Genomic DNA, 26,010 nt, shown 5'->3' with positions numbered 1-26,010 from the left:
TTTTTATGGGGCTTCAGCTACAGAAATTTGCCTCCTTTTTCCTAAGAAATTATTCACAAAGCTTGGGGACATAAGCCTTTGATACATCCTGGCCTGCCTTTTTGCTAAAAATAATGAATGGACCGAGAATAGTCATTCTGATTGGGATCCACACAGCACGATGCTGATTAAGAGAGTAAGCCCTCAGAACCTCCTGGTTGTATCAGTTCTTTCAAATATTCTTTTGAATTCTCCTTGCCCAACTGAAAAAAGAAATGTGTTCTTTAAGTGTTTATATTTAGAAATTTTCTTTTTCAACAACAAAAAGAATGAAATCATAGCTTGTGTATAAGACCCTTTCTTCCCCCCCATTGTCAAACCCTCGCCCAGTGGTACCATTACAAGTTAACTTTGGTTTGATTCTGCAGGTATATAACAGAGTTTGTAAACCTAGGCAATGTTTCAGCTCTACGCACTTTCAGGGTACTGAGGGCTTTGAAAACTATTTCGGTAATCCCAGGTAAGATGGCCCGGGGTTGGTGTTAGGTGTTGGGTTAGGGCCCTGACGTGACGTATTGTACTTTTTGTTTTGTTGTGGTTTTGTTTTTTTTCCCTCGGTGTTTGTGTTCGTGTCTGTGTTTGTCATTTGTGTCTGTGTGTGACCTCCCTTACTACAGATATGTGACAGAGTTTGTGGACCTGGGCAATGTCTCAGCGCTGAGAACATTCAGGGTTCTCCGAGCTTTGAAAACTATCTCTGTAATTCCAGGTGAGAAAATTTACACCCACAATGGACTGCCTCATCGCCTCTTTGCCCTCCATTCATTGTGTCCACCACATTCTAAACCGGTGTCAGCACACTTGATATGGCCTTGCATTCCGCATGTTCTTCCTGGGAGACGTTCTCTGGAATGGCCCTTTGGTCCTCAGGCCCTTGCGATGGCAGCGCTGGCCAGGCATGCAGCCCCCATTCCATCCATGCTTTGAGAAAGCACGTGCTGAAAAATCACTTGGATCCTCCAGTATCTGAAAAAATTGTCACAGAGCTAGCTGTCTCTTTACACATTGATCATTTGCTTCCTGGCCTCATGGAATTACAGTATATTTAACATTCACCGTCATCCCATTGCTTGTGGTTTCTAGGCTTCCTGTCGCATGGTTTGCTGATGGGATGTTATTCAATGAGCTATACTTTTCTTGTAACTGTGTTAATGGACTTATTTAACCACAGAAGACACCTACCCTGTTAACTAGTCCAGTTTTAGAGCCAAATTGAAGAGCCTTGGAGTTAGTGAACAACTTTAGTAATCACTATCACATCCTATTGCTGTCTGTTTCACTGGAGTAAGAGCCAGTAGACATCTATTATGTATGTATTCAGAGGCCATTCTCAAACACAAATCCCAATGAAAGCTTGTGCAGACGCTGTTAAAAACAGTGAAAGGTAAGATAACATACATACGTCTGAATGTATGGGCAAACAACAAGGACAGAAACTTGAGAAGGAAAAGGAATCAGTCAGTGGGTGGCTGTGAAGTAGTTAACTGACAGTGGTTTCATAATTTTTGCCTCTTTCTTTTTGGTGCTGGTTGAACTAGCCAAGTGCTTCTTAACCTTTTGAAAGTTTTAGGTCCTTTCGAGAAGCAGGGGAAAGTTCCCAGACCCTGCTGAAACCCACCCATGGACCCCACATTAAGATCCTTAATTTAATTTAAATCCTTACTACCAGGTAGTGCTTAACTATTTTTTCCAAAGGCTGGTCTTGAAATCTGGAAGGGAAGGTATTTGAGCTAGTCTTGCTAGCCTGAGATACACGGGCAGGAACATGGCAGAAATCAAGAGTGTGCAGTTGCTGGCTGGTCTCTGGTTCCATTCAGGGTCTTTCAGGGAAGACGCCCAAGGGACCAAGCTCCCCACTGTGCTCTTGTAGAAGCAGGGACATGAAGAGCAGAGGCATCCTGTTCCTGGCGTCACATGGCTTTTCTGGCAGCCGACTCAGAAATATTCCTCTTTTCCCCTTTTCAACTTTATCTAAATATCAGACACAGAGAGAGGGAAGCCTAAAGATAGAGTCCTGGAGAGAGCTGACTTGGAATGTGGCTTTCTGAACACCTCAAGGAAGGTAAACCTCAGTTTCTCCATTTACAAATCTAGGCATGAAGTGGGCCAGTAAATTCAGGCCCTACTAAAAATGAGTTCTTTTCTAGTTAGCAGTGGGAGCTTTCTCCCTGTCAGCTAGAGGCTAGGCATCAGTTGGAGTACATTTTTGGCAAAAAAACTACAACCCTGACTTACCAAGGTTCAGTTCCTAGCCATTTTAAATCCATTTGACAAAAAAGTGAAGCTCATTCTCCAGGCAACGTCACGCAGCTCATTGATGGAGGTTTAACCCTTAGGCAGGCCTTGTCTTATTTCTTCAGGCATCTGGAGCACCAAATCTGTATTTTCATTTTCCCTCTGCTCTCTTTCTTCTCTGGCCTCTTTTAAATATGATCCCATGTTTTCTGTTCACTTCCCCCAATGTACTCTGCAAGGCATCTGTCTCTTTATGTTCTTGTGATCTGAAAACTTCTCTTCCAGAATTAAATTGGAAAGCTGCGTTCTGTTCACTAACTAGGGCAGCAGATGCTATCTCTGGTCTAGCTTTTAGCTTCTGTCTCTGCTGTACGGTTAGCTTCTGACCACAGCACTTCTGCAAGGTAACTCTTGACCGGGATCAGACTACTTATCCTTATTATTAACCTGTCTATCTGTCTATTTGCAAAATCTATTTGTAAACACAGAGTAGTGCTCTATCAGTGATTTTTGTGTAGCAATTATTATTATAAAGAAGAAAGCTAAACCCAAAGAAAAGGTTTGTATCAAGCCTTAGACCTCCACTTCACAATTTGAAATAGATTCCAGATTCCTGTTTCTAGAAGCACCCCCACTCGAGCTGGCTTTGCGAAGTTAACTGGGATGCAAAATAACTCTAATGGCTAATAAAGTCAGTAATAGATCTATGAGTGGTATAATTGGTATTTGAATTAAAGTGTGACTTTTCATGCCAAGTCCTTTCTCTCCCGATTCTATTTATAGAAGACTGTGGCCCTGTTCCTACCTGCCTGTTAACCAGCTCTCCTTTCAAGATGGGAGCACCATTGCATGAGTCACTAGACCTGGTGCCATCCCTTGACTGGAAATCTCAGTCATTCTGACTCTACTGTAGAGCCAGGCCTTAGTCTCCTCTTAGTGAAAGCCATTGTTGTGCACGCCAAGTTTTCTCATGGGTCAGTTCAGTGGGACTGGGGCTCTCTTTACCTTTTCCTGTTCCCAGTTTGATTGTAGGCTTTTGCGAAAGCTGCCAGGAACAGAAGCAAGGGCAACCACATAACTGACATGAGGTCTGCAAGATTCCACAAAGCCTTCAGCTCCCTTCATGAGATTTCTGCCTTCCTGGATAGCTCACCCACTCATCTGCCGTCCCTCTTAGAACTTTTGGTAGATAGTCTGAATGTGTCAGCGAGGTCAGGACTCCCAGAAGGTGGGGTAGTACAGTGCACCGGTTAGCTCCAGCCTTTTGGATAAGGGCTGCTTTGATTTAGAGCTTTCTAGTGCCTGAGAAAAGACCAAACCCACATTATGACCCTTTTTATTTGCTGAATGGAGACCTAGATACGTATCACACATGGTGTCCTTTTTGCTTCCGAGGCCTTGGCTTGAAGAACTGTGCATGCAAGCTATAGTTATAGGAAAAGACCCTTTCTACATTTTCTTTGGTCCAGAATTTGCTGGATTCAACTCAACATTGAAGTATTCTGTGTAGAAATTCCTATCTTAAAACTTTATTTTCAGGGCGCCTAGGTGGCTCAGTCGGTTCATGGTCCAACTCTTGGTTTTAGCTCAGGTCATGGTCTCTGGGCAGTGGGAATCGAGCCCTGCATCAGGCTCTGTGTTCAGCACGGAGTCTGCTTGTCCCTTTCCCTTTGTTCATCTCCCCCCACCGCCGTCTCTCTCTCTTTCTCTCTCTCTCTCTCAAATAAATAAATAAAATCTTCAAACAAGCAAATAAACAAAAACTTTGTTTTTGCTTTATATTCATTCGGGGCCTGGGCATAAAAATGAGCTTCTGAGTGACTTTGTCAGAAGTTTGATCTTCTACATGTTTTAATCATGTGCCACAGGACTGACATACCCAAAGAAAGCGTGGAAATCTCAAAGCAAGAATCTTGAGGTTTTCCTATTGAGTAGCATTTAGTGGTGTAAATAAAACCAGTTGGAACAGCCTTACTTGCCAGTTGCTTCTCATTTCTATCATCATTTCAGTGACTCCCCAAAAGCACTGCATTTCTATTTGCCAACACTAGTTTAATATCATTTTGCTTTCTTTAGAGTTATAATTTTTTATTATTTTTCTCTTTGATTTTTTTTTTTTTTTTATTTCTGTGCTTTCATTTCTGTTACTTTCTCTCCTTACCTGTGGTATCAGGTAAGAAGCAGGAAAGAGGTTGGGCCCTTCTTCTTCCCACCCTGGTATTCACAAAGGAAGCATTTTCTTTAGACACATGCATTATGAAGATGGCAATTTCTGCTGCACAGTGAAGGGAGATAAAAAAGTGTTTTCATACTATATTTAGACTCCTTGTTTCCTTTATAATATTCTAGTTATTAATCCAGTGCCTCTTGTATTTCTCCTTTTCCCACTGCTTCTCAGAGAAGATAACTGAAGTTGAACACAATGGTCCTAAATGGGAAAACACTGGAGTCTCACAGGCTCCCACTGACCCACCTTTGGGAGCTAGTTTAAGTTTTGTTCAGACTTTGTGATGCAAATTTGGTCTTGGATAAATAAATCTACTGCCTTCAGATCTCTCCCAAATTATTCTTGATCTAAAGAACCCTCAAGAATATCATTGTGAGGCTTGAACCTGCAGCAGGAAAATTGACCTGGCACAACTTTACCCTAGGGCTTATCTGAACGAAGCCAGAATTTGGAAATTGGGGAACTTTTTCCCCCTGGGGTGAGAACTGCTTGTTACTGCTCTTGAGACCTGTTCCAATGTTAATTTTGTAGAATTAGCTCATGTGGCTTCAAACCAGACAGATTTCTCAACCTGAGCCACAAACTAGGAAATATAAATTTACTTTATTTATGATCTGGCATCACCGCTGTGGAAGATTGTGATCCCGGGATGCATGGCTGATTTCTCCGGACTTGGCACATAAGCAGGCTTTGTTCATTTGTCCAAGGGGTTGGATGTCATGAAAGGGGACGGGGGTTCAGATGCATTTGGATGTAGCAGCTTCACTGCTTCTCAAAATTCCTCAAGTGTCCCGACTTCCTCTCTGGTAGCTGACATTTCTGTACGTTGGGTCCAGCTGTCTTTTCTTGATCTGTAGTAAATGTATTAACTGCTTCTGCTCAGACTCATCCCAATACTATTTAATGTTAGCCTTTCCAAGAGTTCTCGCTGTCCAATTTGCCCCCATGTGGCTTCTGTTGCACACTCTGTTGTGTAGGAGTTGTTTGAAGGAGCATTCTGCTCTGTTTGGGATAATCAGCTTCCAGTCAGTATCTTGCTTATTCTGGTGTGTGGTGGTGTGAGCCAGTAGAAGAAGCAAGGCAACTTCTCCTCACAGCCAGAACAGTGGCATTTTCCATTCTTGTACGCATCAGGTCAGGAATTCCACCAGCAGCTTCTCACTTTATTGACCTGTGTTAGTGCTAACAGGGAGCACTTTTGCCTGGCTGCATTTACTAGTGCGTGTCAGTCATTGCTGGCAAGACTGTAGAGGCTGAGCTCAAGAAAGGCATTATATGAAAGACCATCAGGTACATGAAAAGATGCTCAACATCACTAGTCATTAGAGAAATGCAAATTAAAACCATAATGAGATATCAGCTTACACAAGTTAGAATGGCCATCATCAAAGAGATGCGACAGCAAACGCTGGCATGGATGCGGAGAAAATGGAACCCTTGCACGCTGTTGGGCTTAGTAAATTGGTGCAGCCACTATGGGAAGCAGTATGAAGGATCCTCAGAAATTAAAAATAGAACTACCATATGATCCAGCAATTCTACTTCTGGGAATATATCCAAAGGAAACGAAAACACTAACTCAGAAAAGATATCTGCACCCCATGTTCATAACAGCATTATTTACAATAGCCAAGACATGGAAGCAATCTAGGTGTCCATTGATGGATGAACAGACAAAATTGTGAGAGAGATACACAATGAAATATTGTTCAGGTACGAAAATAATGAGGAAATCCTACCATTTTTGACAACATGGATGGACCTTGAAGGCATTATGCTCAGTAAAATGAGTTGGACAGAGAAAGACAAACAAATACTGTATGATGTCACTGAAATATGGAATCTAAAAACAAACAAACTCATAGAAAAAGAGATCAGACTTGTGGATCCCCGAGGCAGAGTGTGGGGGGAGGAGTTGGAGGAAGTTGGTCTAAAGTTACCTGACTTCCAGGTATAAGAAAGTGCTGGGGATATAGTGGACAACATGATAACGATAGCTAACATCACTGCATGATACATGGGAAAGTTGTTAACAGAGTAATTCCTAAGAGTTCTTATCATAAGGAAATATTTTTTTCTTTTTGTTCTCTTTTTATTGTATCTATTTGAGAAGGTGGATGTTAGCTAACCCTATGGTGATAATCATTTCACAGTATATGTAAGTCAAACAATTATGATGTATGCCTTAAACGTCTACAGTGATGTATGTCAATTATTTCTCAATAAAACTGTGGGGAGGGGGAGAAAGAAATGCATTGATAGCCCCATCTCCATAATCTGGTGTTGATGTCTGCAAATATGTTCCTTGACAATCATCAACCCTAATGGAAGGAAGAAGAGTCTTGGTGAAAGCCAGATGACCCAGTGACCATTTACATTTAACACTGCTGTGTAATTGTGGGTCTGCCTCGGCATGCTAACATTATGCCACACCACCTTTCTTCCTGTGGGACCTGAATGAAAGTCTTGGAGAGTAAATTTTTAGATGGCCATAGTTAGTGTTATTCAGTGGTTATTCTTGCTTAGTTAAGATATGTTTCTCTGAGCCCCTGTGAAGTAAAAGCAGCTGAATACCATTTCCAACTTAAGTTTTTACCTTAAACTTCTTGAGAGTTGAAAAGCTCTCACCAACACGTTGATCTAAACCTCAGACTTCAGAAGAAAACACTTCAAGTGTTTTGGGGTTTTTTTGTTTGGGTTTTTGTTTTTGTTTTTTTAGCCTTCTTGACTCATGTTTACAGATTTCTTCAGCAATATCTTCTGGTTTATGGAGAAAAGATTTTAAACCCGCTGATTGAGAGCATTAAGGTTTATCCCCAGGAAAATGATGAGTGCCATGTATGGTTGGTGTATTAGTCGATCATCTTTGGTTGCAAGTGAAAGGATACATGAAGGGCTAGAACACTTTTAGGCTTCTGGAAGCCAGGGAAACCAGAATGCAGAACCAGAAAGCTCCAGATACCAGGAAGTATTTTTTCTTCATGTTTTCTGTCTCCATGTATCTATTTCCTTTTTCTATCTCTTAGCTTACTAACTGGCTTTACTTCTCAGACATCCTAATATAATGATAGAATAGGGCTACCACTTATTTCCCAAATTTACATGTTATCGTTCCTTCCACTTGTAAAGACTACTGGACTATCTTTTGTCCCGTTCTAAGTTCCTGGAGGAAAAGAATGAGGATTTAGGTCAGATGTCCACCCTGACATCTGGAACCTACTAACGGATGGTCACTTCCTGCAAGTAAGGCTGCTAGGGTCCCAGCTTTGTAAAAGAGGGGATAATTTGAACCTCATGGACTGGAATTTCCTGTTACATACATGGTCTTTGAACTGTCTAGAGAGTTCCCAGCGCAGGAAAATCAGATTAGACTCATGCTAAAATTGTATGTTTTTTTTTTAATTTGATTGATATCACAAATGCATTGGTTTGACTGTTTTGTAGTATTACACTCTTGTTGCTAATACAAACGACAGCTTACAGCTCCTTTCTCCATTCATTTAAAATGGAAATGGAAATGGCCTTGAACAATCATCAAGTGTTCAGATCAGTGATTGTCTGAACCCTTCAGGGGAGATATAAGCTCTCCTTAAAGAAATCCAGGAAAAGAAACTACAACCATTCTTTAGTGACCTATTCAACTTTTTTTTTTTTTTTTTTAATCATGCTTTGGCTTTGAAAACAGAGCTGTGTAATTTTAGGAACCTAGAATTAAATTATTGACCTAGTATAGACCCACCTCAACCAAACCAAATACAATGAAGGACTTTTCTATTCCTCAGCAACTTCTAAAAATAAGGCCCATAATACTGAAACAACATGTACTTCTTTTTAGTTGCTTTCTGTTTCATACCACCAGTATCTTCTTTTTTTTTTTTTTTTAAGATTTTATTTATTTATTTGACAGAGAGAGAGATCACAAGTAGGCAGAGAGGCAGGCAGAGAGAGGGAAACAGGCTCCCTACTGAGCAGAGAGCCCGATGCAGGACTCGATCCCAGGACCCTGAGGTCATGACCTGAGCCGAAGGCAGCAGCTTAACCCAGTGAGCCACCCAGGCACCCCCACCAGTATCTTCTTACTTATCTGTGTGACTGTGATACAGCTCTCAGGCCTTCGGAATAAGATTGAAATTTCAGCTGCTTAATCTCGAAGAAATAAATATCTCTGCCCTGTCTTGAAAGACTTTTAAAGAAGATTCTTCATCGTTTCCTCTACTGCCCACTGCCACATACTCCTGTGTTTGTCCACATTCTGTGTATAAGAAAATGAGGTGGCACCTTGAATTTGTTCTGATATGCCATGGATCATAGCTGGTGACTGAGCTAGGACCAGAATTCCTACTTTCTGATTTCCAGTCTGGTGCTCTTTTTGAACAGTCTTTCCCCTACCCCTTTTCTTTACAATTTTATTTTAAGAGAGAGAGAAAAAGACCATGATTAGTGGGGGGGGGGGGTACAGGGAGAGGGAGAAGCAGACTCCCTGCTGAGTAGGGACGCCTGCCATGGGGCTCAATCCCAGGACCCTGAGATCATGACCTGAGCCTACTGAGCCACCCAGGTGCCCCTGCACAGTCTTACAAGGAGAAAAGGATCAGGCTATGCTATTCAACTATAATTATTCCCATTTTAAAGATGAAAAAACTAAGATTCCAAGAGGTTAGATATATTGCTTTGGTCATACTAGTAAGTAGTCTAACTTAGTTAAGAGTAGTAATTATACAGCTGACTTCACACTTCAGAGCCAAGATTAGGATTTCTCTTGAATTTTAGTCTAATATTCCTCCCTTCAGAGGTGGTTGAGGGTTGAGATCACTCTTGAGGTCTGTGTGTCAGGGCACCGTGTCTGCCTCCCATCTATCCTGGTACACGGGCCTCCCTGTAGTGCTCAGTGCTTTGTTGCCCTTTTCCTGTGGACAGCCTGATGTCTGGGCATGCCCAGGAAAGCTTTACACAGAATCCATTTTGACCCAAACATCATGAACCCACCACTGTGTTTTCCTATGTCTCCTATCACTGATGCCGCCATTGCAATTAAGAAAGCTACACACAGGTTCAAATTTTAACCAGTGGCTTATACTTAAGTCTCAAATTCAAGTAGGTTAGATAGTTTTTTTATTTTGCTTTCAATCTAGGACAGAAAAAAGGCCAGTAGTAGAGAACAGGACATACATGTGGTCCAGAGAAGGTGTATTTGTAAATGGAAAGACAAACTGTAGATACTGGGTTGATAATAATTAACCTTTTCAACACATTGGTATTTCCAGAACTCCTGGGAAAATATTTACTGTATTTTCTTACAACTTGGCTTTTAAGCTTTCCAGTAGTTCTTTGCCCAACCAAGAAATTTCCTCACCCTGATCTTCCCGTTTGTTTATTCAGTGAATATTTACTGAGTACTCGCCATGAGTTAGACAGTCTAGATAACAGTTGTGAATGAGACAGACATAAATTATTAATTATAAGCATGATAAATGCTGTAGAGGGAAGTATAAGCTGCTATTAAATTATTAATAATAATGGGGGAGGGAGAAGAATTGAAAGTCAGAAAAGGCTTTCTGAGGGAATTCTATATTATTCAGCTGAGCCTGAAGAATGAAGAAGAAATAGACATGTAGGACAGGAGAATGGAAGGAAGCATTCCAGGCAAAGGGAAGAGCATGTCTGAACCCTCAGAGGCAAGTAAGAGCTTGTCTCCTTTGAGGAGCTAAGCAGCAGTCAGGCTCAAGAGGGTACTTCCCAGAGGAAAAGAGCCACATGTTGGAGAAGGAATTTCTTTTTCTTCTTAGAAATTATTGACTAAGAATTAATATTTCTGGAAAAAAATTATAATATTGCTGACCCATTGTTATTCCCATGGCATAAGAGAGAGAGTGGCCGTGGTTCAAGGGTGGTGCTGTGGGGAGGAGTAGAAGCCAGTAGCTAAGAGGGAGGCTGGGGGAGGTGGGGAGGGTTCTGAGGTGACTCTGATTCTGGGGCTTCTATCTCCTCAGGCCTGAAGACCATTGTGGGTGCCCTAATCCAGTCAGTGAAGAAGCTGTCAGATGTGATGATTCTGACAGTATTCTGCCTGAGTGTTTTTGCTTTGATTGGACTGCAGCTGTTCATGGGCAATCTGCGAAACAAGTGTGTTGTGTGGCCCATAAACTTCAACGAGAGCTATCTGGAAAATGGCACCAAAGGCTTTGATTGGGAAGAATATATCAACAATAAAAGTAGGTGGCCCCTTCTCTGCAAGGAGCGAAAGACAAGTCTGTCTCTAATTTACATGGTCTAAAGCCATCACTGGGCTTTGAAAAGTCGTTGGGGCCAGAAAGGAATCCAGGGCTACTGAAGCAGCCTGAGGAAGTTATTCCCTGTTCTTGGGGTAGGATTGCGTTCAGAAGCGCTCTCTGGGCTTTTTCTCTTCCTTTAAAACACAACATGGAACTTTGTAACTTTTTCACAGGCACCTAAACTTTTGTTTTCAAAATCAGGTTTAGGAGTTTGATAAAAATACCTTTTGCTTAGGAATTATTGATAAAAATACCTTGTAGTTGGGTTACCTCAGATGGTTCAGAATATGCCTCATAAGCTCTCTTCATATTACTAAGACCTTAGCAGTCAGTCCAGGACGTGAGGTAATCTCTAAGTAACCATTTGAGCCCCTTATATTGAAGGAGTTTTAATAATTTCATTTCGGGAACCACAGCACTTGGGTCTGCAGTAAGGAACATTTGGTATGGTAGTACTTCCAAAGAATAATGGGGAAGAGTTAGCAATATCACTACTCATCACCCTGGAGGAACTAAAGGCAGTTAAGTAGCCACAGGAAAGTGTTGCAAAGGTAATTTCAGGAACACATATAGGAAAAGGAAACGTGCCTTCTAATTAATACAGGACAGTGTAATGTGATCAGTGAGGGTTTTAGCTTATCTTTGGTAAAGAGAAGTTTTAAGGATAGAAGGCTAAGGTTGTATAGAGGAGTAAAGTATTCAGAAAACCCCCTTTCAGACCCCTTAGACTGAAGTACCAGAAACTAGCATATAGATTTGAAATACGAGTGGAGGTCAAGGGTCTGTGAAAAGACATTGCATTACAGGAGTGTGGGAGCACTTTTCATTTGTAAGTATATATAAGAAAATAATTAATGGGTAAGAATTCTTAACAGGTCTTACTCTGTCAGGAAAGATTTATATGAGCTAAAATCAATGACTGTTTCTGCCGGGGCTAGTTAGGAACAATGTAACCTTATTCTCTCCTTCAGTTAAATCTGCCTTATTTATTTCTTGCTCTTCAAACTTTTCTAGCAAATTTTTACACAGTTCCTGGCATGCTGGAACCTTTGCTCTGCGGGAACAGTTCTGATGCTGGGTAAGTAGCTCGCCTAATTATATTCTTCTCCTTTAAAATAATGTGTCAGGTGAAAATGGGGAGTATTTTCACTTTTCTTTGTGCTCGTGTAGTAGATCCTAACTGGGTCTGACATATTGGTTGGCTCAGATTTTCTTCTTGTTTCATATTTGTCCATCCAAATATGGCATTTCTCTAGTAGGTGAATGTGCCTATAGTCTCAAGCCAAAATAAAAAATGTGAAAGGCTGAGGATAGAGTCTATAAGACCAGATACCTTGCTTGTCTCTTGTAGACTCCCCTCATTCTGATTATAACATGATTAATAAAATATAAAGTAGGGAAACTGTCTTCATGATGGATTAGTAGCAAGGATGACCCAAAACATACCAGGCCTGATGGCATGGGAAGGGAACAGAATAGCAACATAATATATTTTTCCATTTTTAAAAAAGATTTTATTTATTTATTTACTTACTTACTTACTTACTTACTTATTTGAGAGAGAGAGAGAGAGAGTGCCCACAAGCAGGGGGAGGGGGATGAAGCAGGCTTCCTGCTGAGCATGGACCTGAAGTGGAGCTGGATCCCCAGACCCTGGGGTCATGACCTGAGGTGAAGGCAGCCGCTTAAACAACTGAGCACCCAGGTGTCTCCTTTTTCCCCCATTTTTAAGAAATCCTGGTAAAATATGTAGAGCATAAGATTTAGTCTTACAACCATTTTTAAGTGTCCTGTTCAGTGTTGTAGAACCGTCACCACCATCCATCCACCGCACTTTCCATCTTCCCAAACTGGGACTGTACCCATTAAACACTAACTTCCCATTTTCCCTTCCCCTCCCAGTCCCCTAGTGACCTTGGTTCCAGTTTCTGTCTCTGATTTTGATTGCTCTAAGTGCGTCTTGTAAGTGGATCATGCAGGAATCGTCTTTTTGTGACTGGCCTCTTCCACTTTGCATGATGTCCTCAAGGTTTACCATGTGACAGCATATATCAGAATTTCCTTCCTTTTAAGGCAGAATGACATTCCATTGTCTGTATATGCCACATTTGTTTATCTATTCATCTGTCAACAGACACTCGCGTTACTTCCATATCTTAGTTATTGTGCATAATGCTGCTATGAACACAAGTTTATAGCAACATAATGTCAATCTTAATTCTGCTACCTTTAGCTCTGAGACTTTTGGGAAGCCTTTCAACTTAGGTGAGCCTCAGTTTCTTCATCTATGAAATGGATTTAATATGTCTTGTTCTCACTTCCTCAAAGGTTTATTGTAATGATCCAATTAGATAACATACATGAAAGTGCTTTGTAAACAGAAAATTATATAAATGTAAGGGTGTCACTTTATCCAGAGTATATTGGTCCTCTAGGAATTAGTGTTTTAAGATGACTACGACAACTAGAAGTCCGTTTGATTTCTGTATCAAAGTAGATACTAGAAATTACATTGAAATAAATAGCAGGTGAGTCTAAAAGCAGGAAAACTGATAAAACCAAAGTCACTGAAATCCCCAGTATGACATAGGTTGTCATTAAGGCTGACTATTAAGAGAACAGATATGATTAAGAGGAACTTCTAGCTGGCCCCAAATTCCTGTCATTTGAGATCTTAGCTAAGATGAATTTGGTTGAATTGCACATTGATGTGAATGTAGGACAGTGATTCTCAAATTTTGGCATGCATAAACATCACCTGGCATGCCTCTTTAAAATGCAGATTCGTGACTTCCATGTCCAGAGCTTTTGTTCCTGGGTCTGAGTAGGGCATAGGAATCAGCATTTTTAGGAGGCATGCCCAATGATTCTGATCCTAGGCTCTTTTCAGAATGTCTTTTTTTTTTTTTTTAAGTTGACCTGACTAGGAATGCCTCAGTGGCTTATGCAGCTGAGTGTCTGCCTTTGGCTCAGGTCTTGATCTCGGGGTCATGGGATCAAGTCCAGCATCCAGCTCCTTGCTTGGTAGGGAGCCTGCTCTCACTCTCCCTGTCACTCCCCCTGCTTGTGCTCTCTTTCCCTCTGGCAAATAAATAAAATCTTAAAAAAAAAAATAAAATAAGGGGCGCCTGGGTGGCTCAGTGGGTTAAGCCGCTGCCTTCGGCTCAGGTCGTGATCTCAGGGTCCTGGGATCGAGCCCCGCATCGGGCTCTCTGCTCAGCAAGGAGCCTGCTTCCTCCTCTCTCTCCGCCTGCCTCTCTGCCTGCTTGTGATCTCTGTCTGTCAAATAAATAAATAAAATCTTAAAAAAATAATAAAATAAAATAAAATAAAATAAAATAGTTGACCTGACTACTTTCTTCTTTCTTTTCTTCCCTTCCCTTTCCTTCCTTCCTTCCTTCTTCCTTTCCTTTCTTCCTTCCTTTTTCCTTTCCTTTTCCTTTCCTTTTCCTTCCTTTCCTTTCATTTCCTTTTCTTTCCTTTCCTTTTTCTTCCTTCCCTTCCATTTCCTTCCTTCCTTCCTTCCTTCTCTGACTTTCTAGATGGTTACTTATTATCTCCACAGTCCTGGAGATGACTTAAAGTTGATGATTGGGTGGAATTATATTGAGAAACCCTGAACTTCCTTTCTTTTCTCAGGCAATGCCCAGAGGGATACCAGTGTATGAAAGCGGGAAGGAACCCCAACTACGGTTACACAAGCTTTGACACTTTCAGCTGGGCCTTCTTAGCATTATTTCGCCTTATGACCCAGGACTACTGGGAAAACTTGTATCAGTTGGTAAGTAGTAACACCTCTTCTTTTGAGTGCTGCCTTTTATTTCTTTGGTGACGGAATTCGCATGAGGGTTTGTGGGTTTGGAGACATTCTGTGTAAGAGACCTTCAGTGAAGATATTATATAGGATGGCAGGATATTATTTCTCAGAGTCACCCAGTTTACAAAATTCAGTGAATTCTCCCAGCTCTTGTCCCGGTTTCTTGAGTAACCAGTCACATATGGCCATAGAGGTTCACAGCCTTGACAGCCTTTTGCCTGGTCTGGGAATCTGCTATCTCTGTTTACTTCCTATTGTTCCAACAGACCACCTGCAGTATTTCTCTTCTCAGATTTTTGGCTGAGGGCATCTTTTTAAGGAATATCTATTAAACATACTGTACAAGGCGCTATACTAGACATAATAAAGATGAGATTTCTATCCACAAGGATCTTGGATTCTCAACGTATCAACATTTGTGAGATCTGTAACACATCTGAACTAGTTCAGGCAGGTTTTAACAGATTAAAAAAAAGAAAGGTCTACCATTTTGTTGGGCTATCTTGGTGATTGTAGCAAGTCATTTAAATTTGCTGTTGGTGATGGAGAAGTAAGTCTAGGTGATTGCTAAGGGTCATCCAGCTTAGAAATTCCATGATAACTCATTGTTTTCTATTTGACTCTGTCTTTTGGTGATGCCAGTTTGAGAATGAGAAACATGTCTCGCTTAGGCATGAAGGACCTCTTGAAGAGAAGCTTCTAATTTTCAGATCCCATAAGGAATCCTTGCTTTCTGTTGGATAGCCTTGAGTTCTCTTAGGTTCCAGTCTTTCTCTTGAAATATTTGTGGTCAATACTAAGTTCCATTAAATATTTGTGATTAAAAAGAATAACACTGAAAACTAAGTAATAGTGGGTCACATATACATAACCTAAAACCCAAGTGTTCTTTGATGTCTGTTTGCTCACTACTAGTGAAGGGGATAGTCCTAGGATCTTCTTTTTCTCTACTGTTCTTTATGCCTCTTTAAAAATCCACCCTATTACAGAAGGATAAGGAAGGATGTCACTCAAGCTGGGGACTTTTTTGTGACTTGGACCTGATTCCTAAGATGGAATTTGTCTATTAATGCTCTTTGAGGACCCGTAGATAAATGAGCTGAAGTCCTGTATTCTTTTCTTTATACTTGTTTTAGAACCAACTAACAAAGTCAAATATAATTCTTAGCTCAGAGCATTTTTTCCTCCTAAAAAAAAAAAAAAAATTTTTCCTTTAAAAAAAGGAATCAAGTATTTTTCCATGAAAGGAGTATATTGGGAGTATTTGGAAATGAAGATCATTTTTTCTGTCACAATGAATGGGAGGTACTAGTGACATTTACTCTTGAGTTGAGGACAGACAAAGCCATTTGGCCATTGGGATGCTAAGTGCTCTGCAGCATGAAGGCTCACCACGCAGTAAAGGACTGTTCTCAAAACACAGCGGTGCCCCTGCAGGGGATAATTATCCCACGAGTGGTTTTCAGCCTGCTTCACTGGATGCACATGACTCAGAAAATTGTTTCTGTCTTTACAGACCTTACGAGCAGCTGGGAAAACATACATGATATTCTTCGTCTTGGTCATCTTTGTGGGTTCTTTCTATCTCGTGAACTTGATCTTGGCTGTGGTGGCCATGGCTTATGAAGAGCAGAATCAGGCAACACTGGAGGAGGCAGAGCAGAAAGAGGCTGAATTCAAAGCGATGTTGGAGCAACTTAAGAAGCAACAGGAAGAGGCACAGGTTGGGGATCAGTTCTTTGCTACAGTAACTTCCTGCCAGATCACAGTGACTAAGGCTCCATCTGATTGTCATTCCAGTTGATCTTTTTTAGGCACATGGTCAAATAGAAGTCATTAATCTGATTAAAATAACCCAAGTAACAACTTGCAGATGGTTGGTCCAGTTACTCCATTTGTCTTAGTGGCCCAGTTGTTTGTTAATATGATCTCTAGTGTTCACTGCTCTGGTGGCTGGGGGACGACAAGTGGCCAGAGTAGGGTATATAGTGTCTCATGTAAGCACAGCCTTTTTGTTGAGGAAATCATTAGGATCTCCTTCAGAGATTCTCTGCAGTCATGAAAGTATTGGTTGTACTTGAAAAGAAAACACATGTAAAATGGTAACATAAGATTTCAAAAACAGACTAGTGATCCCACCACCCTAACACTTTGCTGTCTGATCCTTATCCAGATATACAAGTGTTTTTATAGTGTTGGGCGTGTAATGTATAATATAGTTTCACAGCATTCATCTTCAGAGTTGCCCAGAAGAAATCTTGTGGTACCAAGAAGGCAGCTAAGTTCTTGTGTGAGAAACTCAAGAGAATAAATCCCAGAGTTCTCATCACTGGTTTCTGCTCTGATTGCCTAAGGCCATGTGCTACAACACAGATTAGCCAGAAAATGGAGATGGCAGATCCTGGCCACAGTCTCCTCTGCAGGCTGCTTCACCTTCCTCCTTCCCTCTGTTTCCCCCATCTGTGGGAAAGGAAATGATCCGCACTAGTTGCTTGGCTTGGGGTGGGGGTGGGAGGCTCCAGTTAACTGCTTCTGACTGGCCTGTCACTGTGGCTCCTCCCCTAGGCCGCTGCCATGGCCACCTCCGCAGGCACTGTCTCAGAAGATGCCATCGAGGAAGAAGGTGAAGAAGGGGCAGGCTCTCCTCGCAGCTCCTCTGAAATATCGAAACTCAGTTCCAAGAGTGCCAAAGAAAGGCGTAACAGGAGGAAGAAGAGGAAGCAGAAGGAACTCTCTGAAGGAGAGGAAAAGGGGGATCCTGAGAAGGTGTTTAAGTCAGAGTCAGAAGATGGTATGAGGAGGAAAGGCTTTCGGCTGCCAGACAACAGAATAGGGAGGAAATTTTCCATCATGAATCAGGTAAACTCTTTGCACGGGATCAAATAAACCTAAGGAATTCTACTTTTCCTAATCTCACTTGATTCTCACATTCACCATTGGCTCTTCATTTTTGAGCCCCTTCTCTGCATCCTCTGGCCTACCTCTCCATAGAGGTGGGTGTTACAGGTGTGTTAGGATGGTCCTCTGCTCTAAGGCTGCCCCCTGCAACCACCAGGCTGGCCCTTGGACCACGTGATTGCCTATGGCAGACTTACTTTAGCCAGAAGATCCATGTCACTCCAATGGGCCTTCCATTCTAAAACTTCAGGAAGCACCTTTCTCCTTAAAGCTCAGAACAGCAGAATTTAGCTTTCAAACATCTCTGCTTGAGAACTGCATGTTTAAAAAAAAAAAGAAGAAGAAGAAGAACTGCATATAATTGTAGGTTAAAAAAAAAAGAGTCCTGAAACTCTTTAGGTCACCTTATTTGAGTGTGGCAAATTCTAGTAATTAATTATTCTAGGTATATGGTGTCATGCTGATAAATTAGCCTATGGTGGATTAAAGCCTCCAGTTGTAGCCAACTTTGATAAATGGGGAAACTAAGAGGAAGAGAGAGGAGAGGACTTATGGATAATTACTGAGCATTCTGTTACTATAAATATCACCACATAACACCTATTTTTGGATTTCAAAGAACACCACCAAAATCCAGTTCTTAGTCCATTTAATTCCCCATTTTAAGGAAATGCTAGAAAGTTTGTAAGGTATAGAGTAGATTACAGTTAGCAGTTTTATGGTAGTGTACCCAGTGTCTCTTCTTATTTCTAGGAGATGCTTCATTGTGCCTCTCCCTGGTATCTCTCACTTCCCAGTTCATTCTCTGCTAGTCCTGTTTACTTTATCACAGCAGAATTTCTCGTGTCATCCCCTTCCTTCTATCCTATTATTCCTATCTTAGTTGAGACCTTTGTATTTTTCATTCTCCTGCAGTTAACTACTGCATGTTTGTTTCCTCTGATCTTTCTCCCTCTCCTTCATGTTTTCTATACCGTTGACAGAGCGCTTCTTAGTAAAACAGAGCTCTCATTATTTACCCCCAAGAAGTCATGTAGTCCCTGCCATGCACTAGGGATTGTGACAGGTCCTAGAGATTCATGGGGGTTCAAACACCATCCCTGTAGTGGAGTGGCCACTGAAATTTATTTCTGTAATAGCAGCGATGGTTCCATATTGTTCCATAATTGCACTAGGCTGGAGTATTTTAGAGAGCACAGATCTAACACAACTAAATGGGAATTAGTCAGGTAATGTATGCATGTGTTAGTGAGGGAGCAGGAGGACAGAAGAAAAGACATTCCAGATTTGGAAGAAAGTAAATTCCGGTGTGGACACCCCAAGCTCGAATCACAAGTAGAGTGGTCTTTTAGACACCCACATAGGTAAATGATGGCTTTTGTAAGAGGTCCTGAGGTGAGAGATGGTGGTTGGAACTGTTAGACTTGATTAGATACTCAAAGAGGTTGTGTGAGGTAAAGAAAGGAATGGTGGGCTAGGGGCACAACCACGGATATCCGTGGGCATCAGAGATGAAGCTCATGCAGGAAAACAAATGAATGGTCATTAGAGGTGCTGAGAGCCAGTTCAGTGAAGCCCAGAGAGCACAAAGGTTGAAGAAAGCAGGGGAGTGATCAGTGGATTGAAATTTAACAGAAAGGCGTCATGAGCTCAGAACTGGAAATATGTCCTGGATTTGGCAATATAAGTCCTTGAGAACTTTAAAGACACATTTCAATCTAGGAGAAGGATGGATACCATATGGAAGTGGAATGGGAAGTGAAGACAGTGAGTGTAGACTTCTCATACAGACTTCTTTAAAGAATATGCGGGAAATGATTTTTATAATCTGGGTGGGGAGCCCAGAGGAAGGGGAAGTAGAGGTAGAAAATGGAGTAGTACAGAAAAGAAGTGGAGCGCAGGCTTAGCAGATGTGAAAATAGATGTAGTCTTTAACAGGAAAGGGGCCCCTCATCCCCAGATGTCAGGATTATAGGGGAGGGTGGGTGTAGATAAGTTTGTAGGTAGGAGGTAGGAATTTGAGGAAGATGACACTGGACAGTATCTAGTATACAGTAATACAGGAAATTCAAAGTCCTACCGAAGGGAGTGAGAGATTGAGTAGGAGGTTTAAAGAAAATATTGACAGTGTGGAATAGTTATCACGAAGAATGGAAGAGGGAATTACCTGATCAGATTCACTCTGTCTACTGATGAAGGACCAGCCTCTCCTGGCCTCCTCAGTCCCCAGTCACTGTGCGCTGTCAGGCACCCTGCACTTACACCAGAATGAACTGCTAGATGCTTCTCGTATACGAGGTTTGTTTCCTACCCTTGGTTTTGCTCCAGAAAGCCCCTCTCTAAGATGTCCTACTTTTCTCTCTCTCTCAATGTCCACACCATACCACCATATTTACTTTTCATATCCTTCTCTCAGAAAACCTTCCCGATCTCCCCCATTCCACACTTGGTTGGACATTACCATTTCATCTTTCCATTATGTTTTATACATACCTTATGTGTTGCTCTTTACTCTGCTTGGACTCGCATTCTTTATCTCTTAGACAAAATGCTCAAGGCGGGGCCTGCATATGGCTAGCGTTCAGATATTTGTTGGACAAATGAAGGGGGGAGTTTTATAAATCTGATTTCACCCCTTCTGGGACTTCTTTGTGGCCTGGAACCAGCTCTCTGTCTCACCTTCACCTCACCTTTCTCATAATTCAGCCTCTTTTGGGGAAAAGTGTGATTCAGCTTTGTTGTCAGCCAACCCTTGTCTTGAGAGCCATCACTGAGCTAGTTAATGAATACCTTAGTGCGGTTATTGAATGGTCTCTGATTAATCTATAGGCTTTAGCACAGAGTTGCACTGATTGCTCCCTAGCTCAAAAAATAAAACTGGGCCTCTGAAATGTCCTGCTTTGCATGAAAATGTTCACTTCCTCTCATTTCTCCATCTGAAAAAAACTGTAGATTCCTAGAGGCCATGGCTGTCTGCCAAGACTTGCTGAGAAACCCCACATGGAAGTCATATTCTTTGTCCCAGGACTCTTCTGCCATTTCTCTGGTTTTATCTGGAAGAATGAGGAAACTGAGGCCCAGAGAGATTAACTAACTCATCTAAGGTCGTGTGGCTAGTAGATGTTAGAGTCCGGATTTGAACCAGGTCCTTTAGACTACAGAGCTTGTACTCCTGAACACTACGGTTTGTAGCCACCCCTCCCCACTCACCCTCACACATACACCCCTCCCCACTCACCTCCACACGTACACCCCTCCCCAGTCACCTCCACATGTACACCCCTCCCCAATCACCTCCACACATACATGACTATCTCTTGTTGGCTCACCAGCAAACGTGGCTTCCATTTCCCATGGCCTGTTCAAGTGTATGTCCATTTCCTTTATGTCCATATCTTCAGAGAGCCCCTTAAGTCATCTGCCTACCCCATCTCCTATTCAGTTCTCTATAAAATTACTGCTATGGTTTTAGGGCTTAGGACAGTTCATGAAAAGTAAGTATTATCAGTTTTTCATAGTATTTTAATTTTTCCACTGCAGCATTTCTCAAGTTTTTTGATCTTAGGACCCCTTGCTATCCTTAAAAATTGAGGACCTTGGGGCATCTGGGTGGTGTGGTCGATTGATTGCCCAAAGTTTGGTTTCACCTCAGGTTGTGATCTCAGGGTTATGGGCTCAAGCCTTGTGTCCAGTTCAGCACGAAGTCTACTTAAGACTCTCTCTCTATGCCTCCCCCTCATATTTTCTTGCTTGCTCACTCTCTTTAAAACAAATAAATCTTTTAAAAATAAATAAATAAAAATCCTTTGCTGTGTTAGCACCATAGATCTTTAACTCATGAATGATTTGTAGTATCCTGCATTTGGAAAATAGATGGGATCATCTGGGAAATACTGGTTCACTAAGTTACACAGATCTTCCAAGTACTGACACACAGTATTTAAAAAATCGCATAAATTATTATCATGACCAGCTCATCAGAAAAGTCTAAATACTGTGAAACTGTCAGGCTCTCAGAGTCCACTCTATACTTATGAGAAAATGAAAGTGAGAAAGGCAGATATCATTTTAGTATTATTGTGAAATAGTTTTGACCTCTTGAGCCCCCTTAAAAGGATCACAGGACCCCCAGGAGTCCCTAGGCCGCACTTTAAGAATAACTGCTGTTTGGGGAAGAAAAAGTGAAGTGAAGAAAAAGTGAAATATGACATGACAGAGAACATTTAAATCACTAATTTATCCCATCCTAATCTTCCCAGTCACTGTTAAGCCTTGTCCCAACAGACGACTGACATGGATGCCCTAAAATCCTCAGTTAGTTTTTCTGTGGGAAAATAGGAGGGCCACCTCCTCAAATCAAGAATACCCTTGAGCTATTCTCCCAAGCAAATGCCTGGACCTTGGGTAGTATATTTAGTGAGCTGTGATGTGCCTGCTTGAAAAGGACCAGAAGCTCCTGATGGGTGAATGGCTAAGACCCATGCATCTATAGCCTGGATCCCAGGAGCTAGTAGAGCTCAGGGTCCTGAGTCATCACTGAAACCCTCCAGCCCAGGGACGGTGAGACCGAGGAGAGGCTGGGGTGGCTAACCTCAGGACGTATTTCCTTGGAGAATAGACTAGAGCAGGATTGAATTCTGGGTCCAAGGAGAGGTACAACGAATTCTCTTTTCCCCTCCCACACTTACCACAGGCAACCCTTTCGCCAAGAATGGAACAGGGGATTAAAGAATAATAGATTATTTTCTTTTAGCATTATTGTCTCAGGATCCTGATTTCTGTGCATTTGTAGGTCACTGAATTGATCATTATCTTACTTATCACTTTCCTATCAGTTAGGAATAGATCTCATATAGTATATATATTTCTGACTAGGCTGCAAGGTGCAAGAAGGCGGGGACCGTGCTGTATGTCTTCTTTATGACTGTATCTACATCATTTAGTATACACTAGGTATTTAATGATCATTTGTCAAATAAATGAAACCTCTTTCCTAACGTGGAGACCTAATGTACTGTGTAGTGTCAGCAGCCAGCATTGGCTTAATGCAAAATCCAGGAAAGTGAACTTCTATGAAAAGTGAGGCAGTGACCCAGTGCAGGTGTGGGGTAATGCCCAGGTGTAGGTGGCCAGTTTACAGCATATAATCTAAATACACATTCATGAAATTGAACACTGCACCTACGATCTACAAAGCCCTCCAGGAGATAAAAAGATGAATCAGGCAGTGTGTCCTTAAAGAGCCTGTAGTTGGTTAAAAAGGAGAGCTCAAAGCAGGTATATAAAGAACTGTAGTTAAAAGTAGAGTGCAAGGACTCTGAAACAGAGGCTGGGGCTGTGGAAGGGTGGGGGAGGTTTACAGAGGAAGAAGCTGAAGCGCTGGACCATGGACAGTGGCGAGGAGTTCTGCAGCGGGAAGTGTAGAGCATAGAGACCCACAGTGTTGCTCTGTGGTTGGGTCTCTGCAGGGAAAGAGTGAAAGATAAAATGGAAGAAGTTAGTTACGGTCAAAGCTGGGAGGATCCTGAAGGACATTTTTAGGACAATGATTGATGATATTAAGTACGCTCATGGGATTTAGCAAAGGCACCCAAGAGTTACTGAGTCTTGTTCAGTCTTGTCCTGACCATATTTCTCCCTAGTGAGCCCTGCAAGGGAGATACATGTGCCCAAGGCACTGTTACTAACATCTAACACAGAACCTCAGAACCTTACACTGAACTGAACACATGGGTAGAAGCTCAAAGATATTTCCTATCCCCCTACCCTGCCATCCAATCTTGGGATCTTACTGTATTTTTTTTTTTTTTTTAGATTTTATTTATTCATTTGAAAGAGAGAGAGACAGAAAGCATGAATGAGGCAGAGGGAGAGGGAGAAGCAGACTCCTCGCTGAGCTGGGAGCCTGACATGGGCCTCAGTCACAGGACCTGGAGATCATGTCCTGAGCCACCCAGGTGCCCCAAGGGATCTTATTGTCTTAATCATTGTTTTAATTTTCTGTGTATTATGATGCTTTGACATTTTAGGAGCCTTGGTAACTGGGGAGAGACTTTCCTCCCAGTGCAAACTTAATTCCTAGACAGTGAACAACTTGTCTGAAAGTGGGCCTTTCATCTACAAATCAACCAATCCAAACCCTCAGCCCCAACTTTTTATCTAACGCTCACACATCAAGACACAGAAAACCAGTGTTTCCTCTGCCCTCAGTCACTCTGAGGGCCAGGTATTGGACAGCTAGGACCACTCCTATAGACCAGAGCCTGCTGAAATTACTCAAACCACCTGATCCTAAACTTGTCAGATATGCCTACTCTGCCTCAGCCATTCCTTCTGAGGAAACCATCAAGCAGGCTCTGAACCATGCTTTTTCCCTGCTCCTTTTGCCTCCTAACTGACCCTAGTACCTCCCCATGAGGTCCTGCCTGGCATGGGATGGCATGCCCCCTTCTTTTGAGAGCTGTAAGTAATAAACTCCTCCAAAGGTAGCTGTCTCTGTGTCTATCACCTTACCATTTCTCATTAGAACAAAAAAGGTACAATAGCAAGGTTTTGCCTTTGGCATAGCACATTGCCCTGAGGTATAAAAATTTAGGGGATGGGGACGCCTGGGTGGCTCAGTTGGTTGGACTACTGCCTTCGGCTCAGGTCATGATCCCGGAGTCCCGGAATCGAGTCCCGCATCGGGCTCCCAGCTCCACGGGGAGTCTGCTTCTCCCTCTGACCTTCTCCTCGCTCATGCTCTCTCTCACTGTCTCTCTCTCAAATAAATAAATAAAATCTTTAAAAAAAAAATTAGGAGATGCCAGTCAAGGGACAATTGGAAACATTAGTGTCGGGGCACCTGGGTTGCTCAGTGGGTTAAGCCTCTGCCTTTAGCTCAGGTCATGATCTCAGGGTGCTGGGATCTAGCCCCAAATTGGGCTCTTTGCACAGTGGTGAGCCTACTTCCCCCCTCCCTCTGCCTGCCTCTCTGCCTACTTGTGATCTCTCTCTCTCTGTCAAATAAATAAATAAAATCTTAAAAAAAAAAAAAAGAAAACATTAGTGTCTTTAAGTTTTCTTAAACCCAGCAAATTTAAATCCATTGTAAGGCTTTCTGAATTTACCTATCTTATATTCAGGGCCTTTGGGGATTTTAAATTCAGGAGTGGAGTAGATGACACTTGGATACATATTAGTATATTTATTAAAAAAGAAAAATAAGTTCATAATTTCTCAATTAAGAGAAGTCTGATTTGGCCAATTGCTTTGACAATGAGAACTGGCTTTGCTAACCTATATCATATGGTAGACATTTTTGTAAATAAAATGAGCTGAATCTTTAGCTTTAAGGTTTTGGTGAAAATATCTTTAAAGCATGTAGTAAGATAAAATTATTTTATTAAAAAATTAATGTTGGAAAAAAATTAACAGTGGCAGTGATGTATTAAAATTAATGATATTTTGGTTATTCCAACCATTTCTTTTGGGTTAAATAAGGTTCCTCTAAGTAAAAGAATAACCTCTTTAAGAGTAACCCATATTTTTATTAGTAAATAAAAATGAAGCCTTTTTGGCATCCTCAGAAATCAAGAAATGGAATACTTCTAACAAAGAGGTAACAAATCATTTGGCAGATTGGGTGGTTTGCGGTTCTCTGCTTTCAATAAAGTTGAAAGACTACCCGATATGATTGTCAGCCAGTAGATCATTAGGATAAATTTTGCTGATAGCTTATTATGTGATTCTGGTAATCATTTGAAAGGAGATGGAAGAATTGAGTGACATTACTATAACCAAATTCTTCTGTTCCAAGATACTATTTATGTGAATAGAGTTTCTCAGCACTTAAAATCTATATTAGATAGGGAAGGGAGAGCTGATATTGAGCCATATTTGAATCTAATAATAATACTGTCTACAAAAACACCAATTGGAAAAGAACTCATTAAGAGACACATTTTAATAAAATTTTCTTTTAAGCTTAGTAATTACTTATAAAATGTATAATATCTGTATATATCTTGATCAATTTTATTAATAAGAATTATAATAAAATCTGAGAGAATTTTTTAAAAATTCTAAGAGACTCATGGTCACAGAAAATTTTTTTTAATTTTAAGTACAGTTTATTTATAACTTTTTGTTGAAGAAAATTGTTGATCAAAGGTGATCAATAAAATATAGTAAAGCATAAAAAATATACGTTAGCATACAATTCTCTAGGGAATGTGGAATTGGAAGTATGGGTTGAAAGAGAAAAAGAAATGAGAAATTTGTGAGTGATAAATAAAAGTTTTATTTTAAAATGTCAGTGCAGGGGCACCTGGGTGTCTCCATCAGTTGAGCATCTACCTTCCATTCAAGTCATGATCCTGGAGTCCCGCGATTGAGATCAAGCCCCACATCAGGCTCCGTGTTCTCTTCTCACCCTGCTTGTGCTCTCTCACCCTCTCTCTCTCTCTCTCTCTCTAAAATAAATAGATAAAATCTTAAAAATAATAATAATTTAAAAATAAAATGTGCAGGGAGAACCTGGG

General features: G+C 41.3%; 1 protein-coding gene across 6 annotated transcripts in view; it reads left to right on the top strand.

The window, feature by feature from the left end:
* Positions 1-26,010, top strand: part of SCN8A (sodium voltage-gated channel alpha subunit 8) — a 171,503-nt gene that overhangs the window by 85,615 nt on the left and 59,878 nt on the right. For 3 of the 6 annotated variants that reach the window (XM_032876747.1, XM_032876748.1, XM_032876750.1), the window contains exons 6-11: positions 657-748; positions 10,492-10,713; positions 11,788-11,851; positions 14,413-14,554; positions 16,107-16,313; positions 17,156-17,449. In XM_032876747.1, the coding sequence (XP_032732638.1) occupies positions 657-748; positions 10,492-10,713; positions 11,788-11,851; positions 14,413-14,554; positions 16,107-16,313; positions 17,156-17,449 (1,021 nt within the window). Of the gene's footprint in view, positions 1-407; positions 500-656; positions 749-1,325; positions 1,424-10,491; positions 10,714-11,787; positions 11,852-14,412; positions 14,555-16,106; positions 16,314-17,155; positions 17,450-26,010 lie in introns of those variants that run through there. The other 3 variants (XM_032876751.1, XM_032876749.1, XM_032876752.1) reach the window with 2 other exon arrangements.

This window comes from Lontra canadensis, unplaced genomic scaffold (genome assembly GCF_010015895.1).
Source record: "Lontra canadensis isolate GAN:19392208 unplaced genomic scaffold, GSC_riverotter_1.0 scaffold59, whole genome shotgun sequence".
NCBI classification, from domain to species: Eukaryota; Metazoa; Chordata; class Mammalia; order Carnivora; family Mustelidae; genus Lontra; species Lontra canadensis.
Note: the sequence above shows the minus strand (reverse complement) of the source record. Positions and strands in the feature narration are given on the sequence as shown.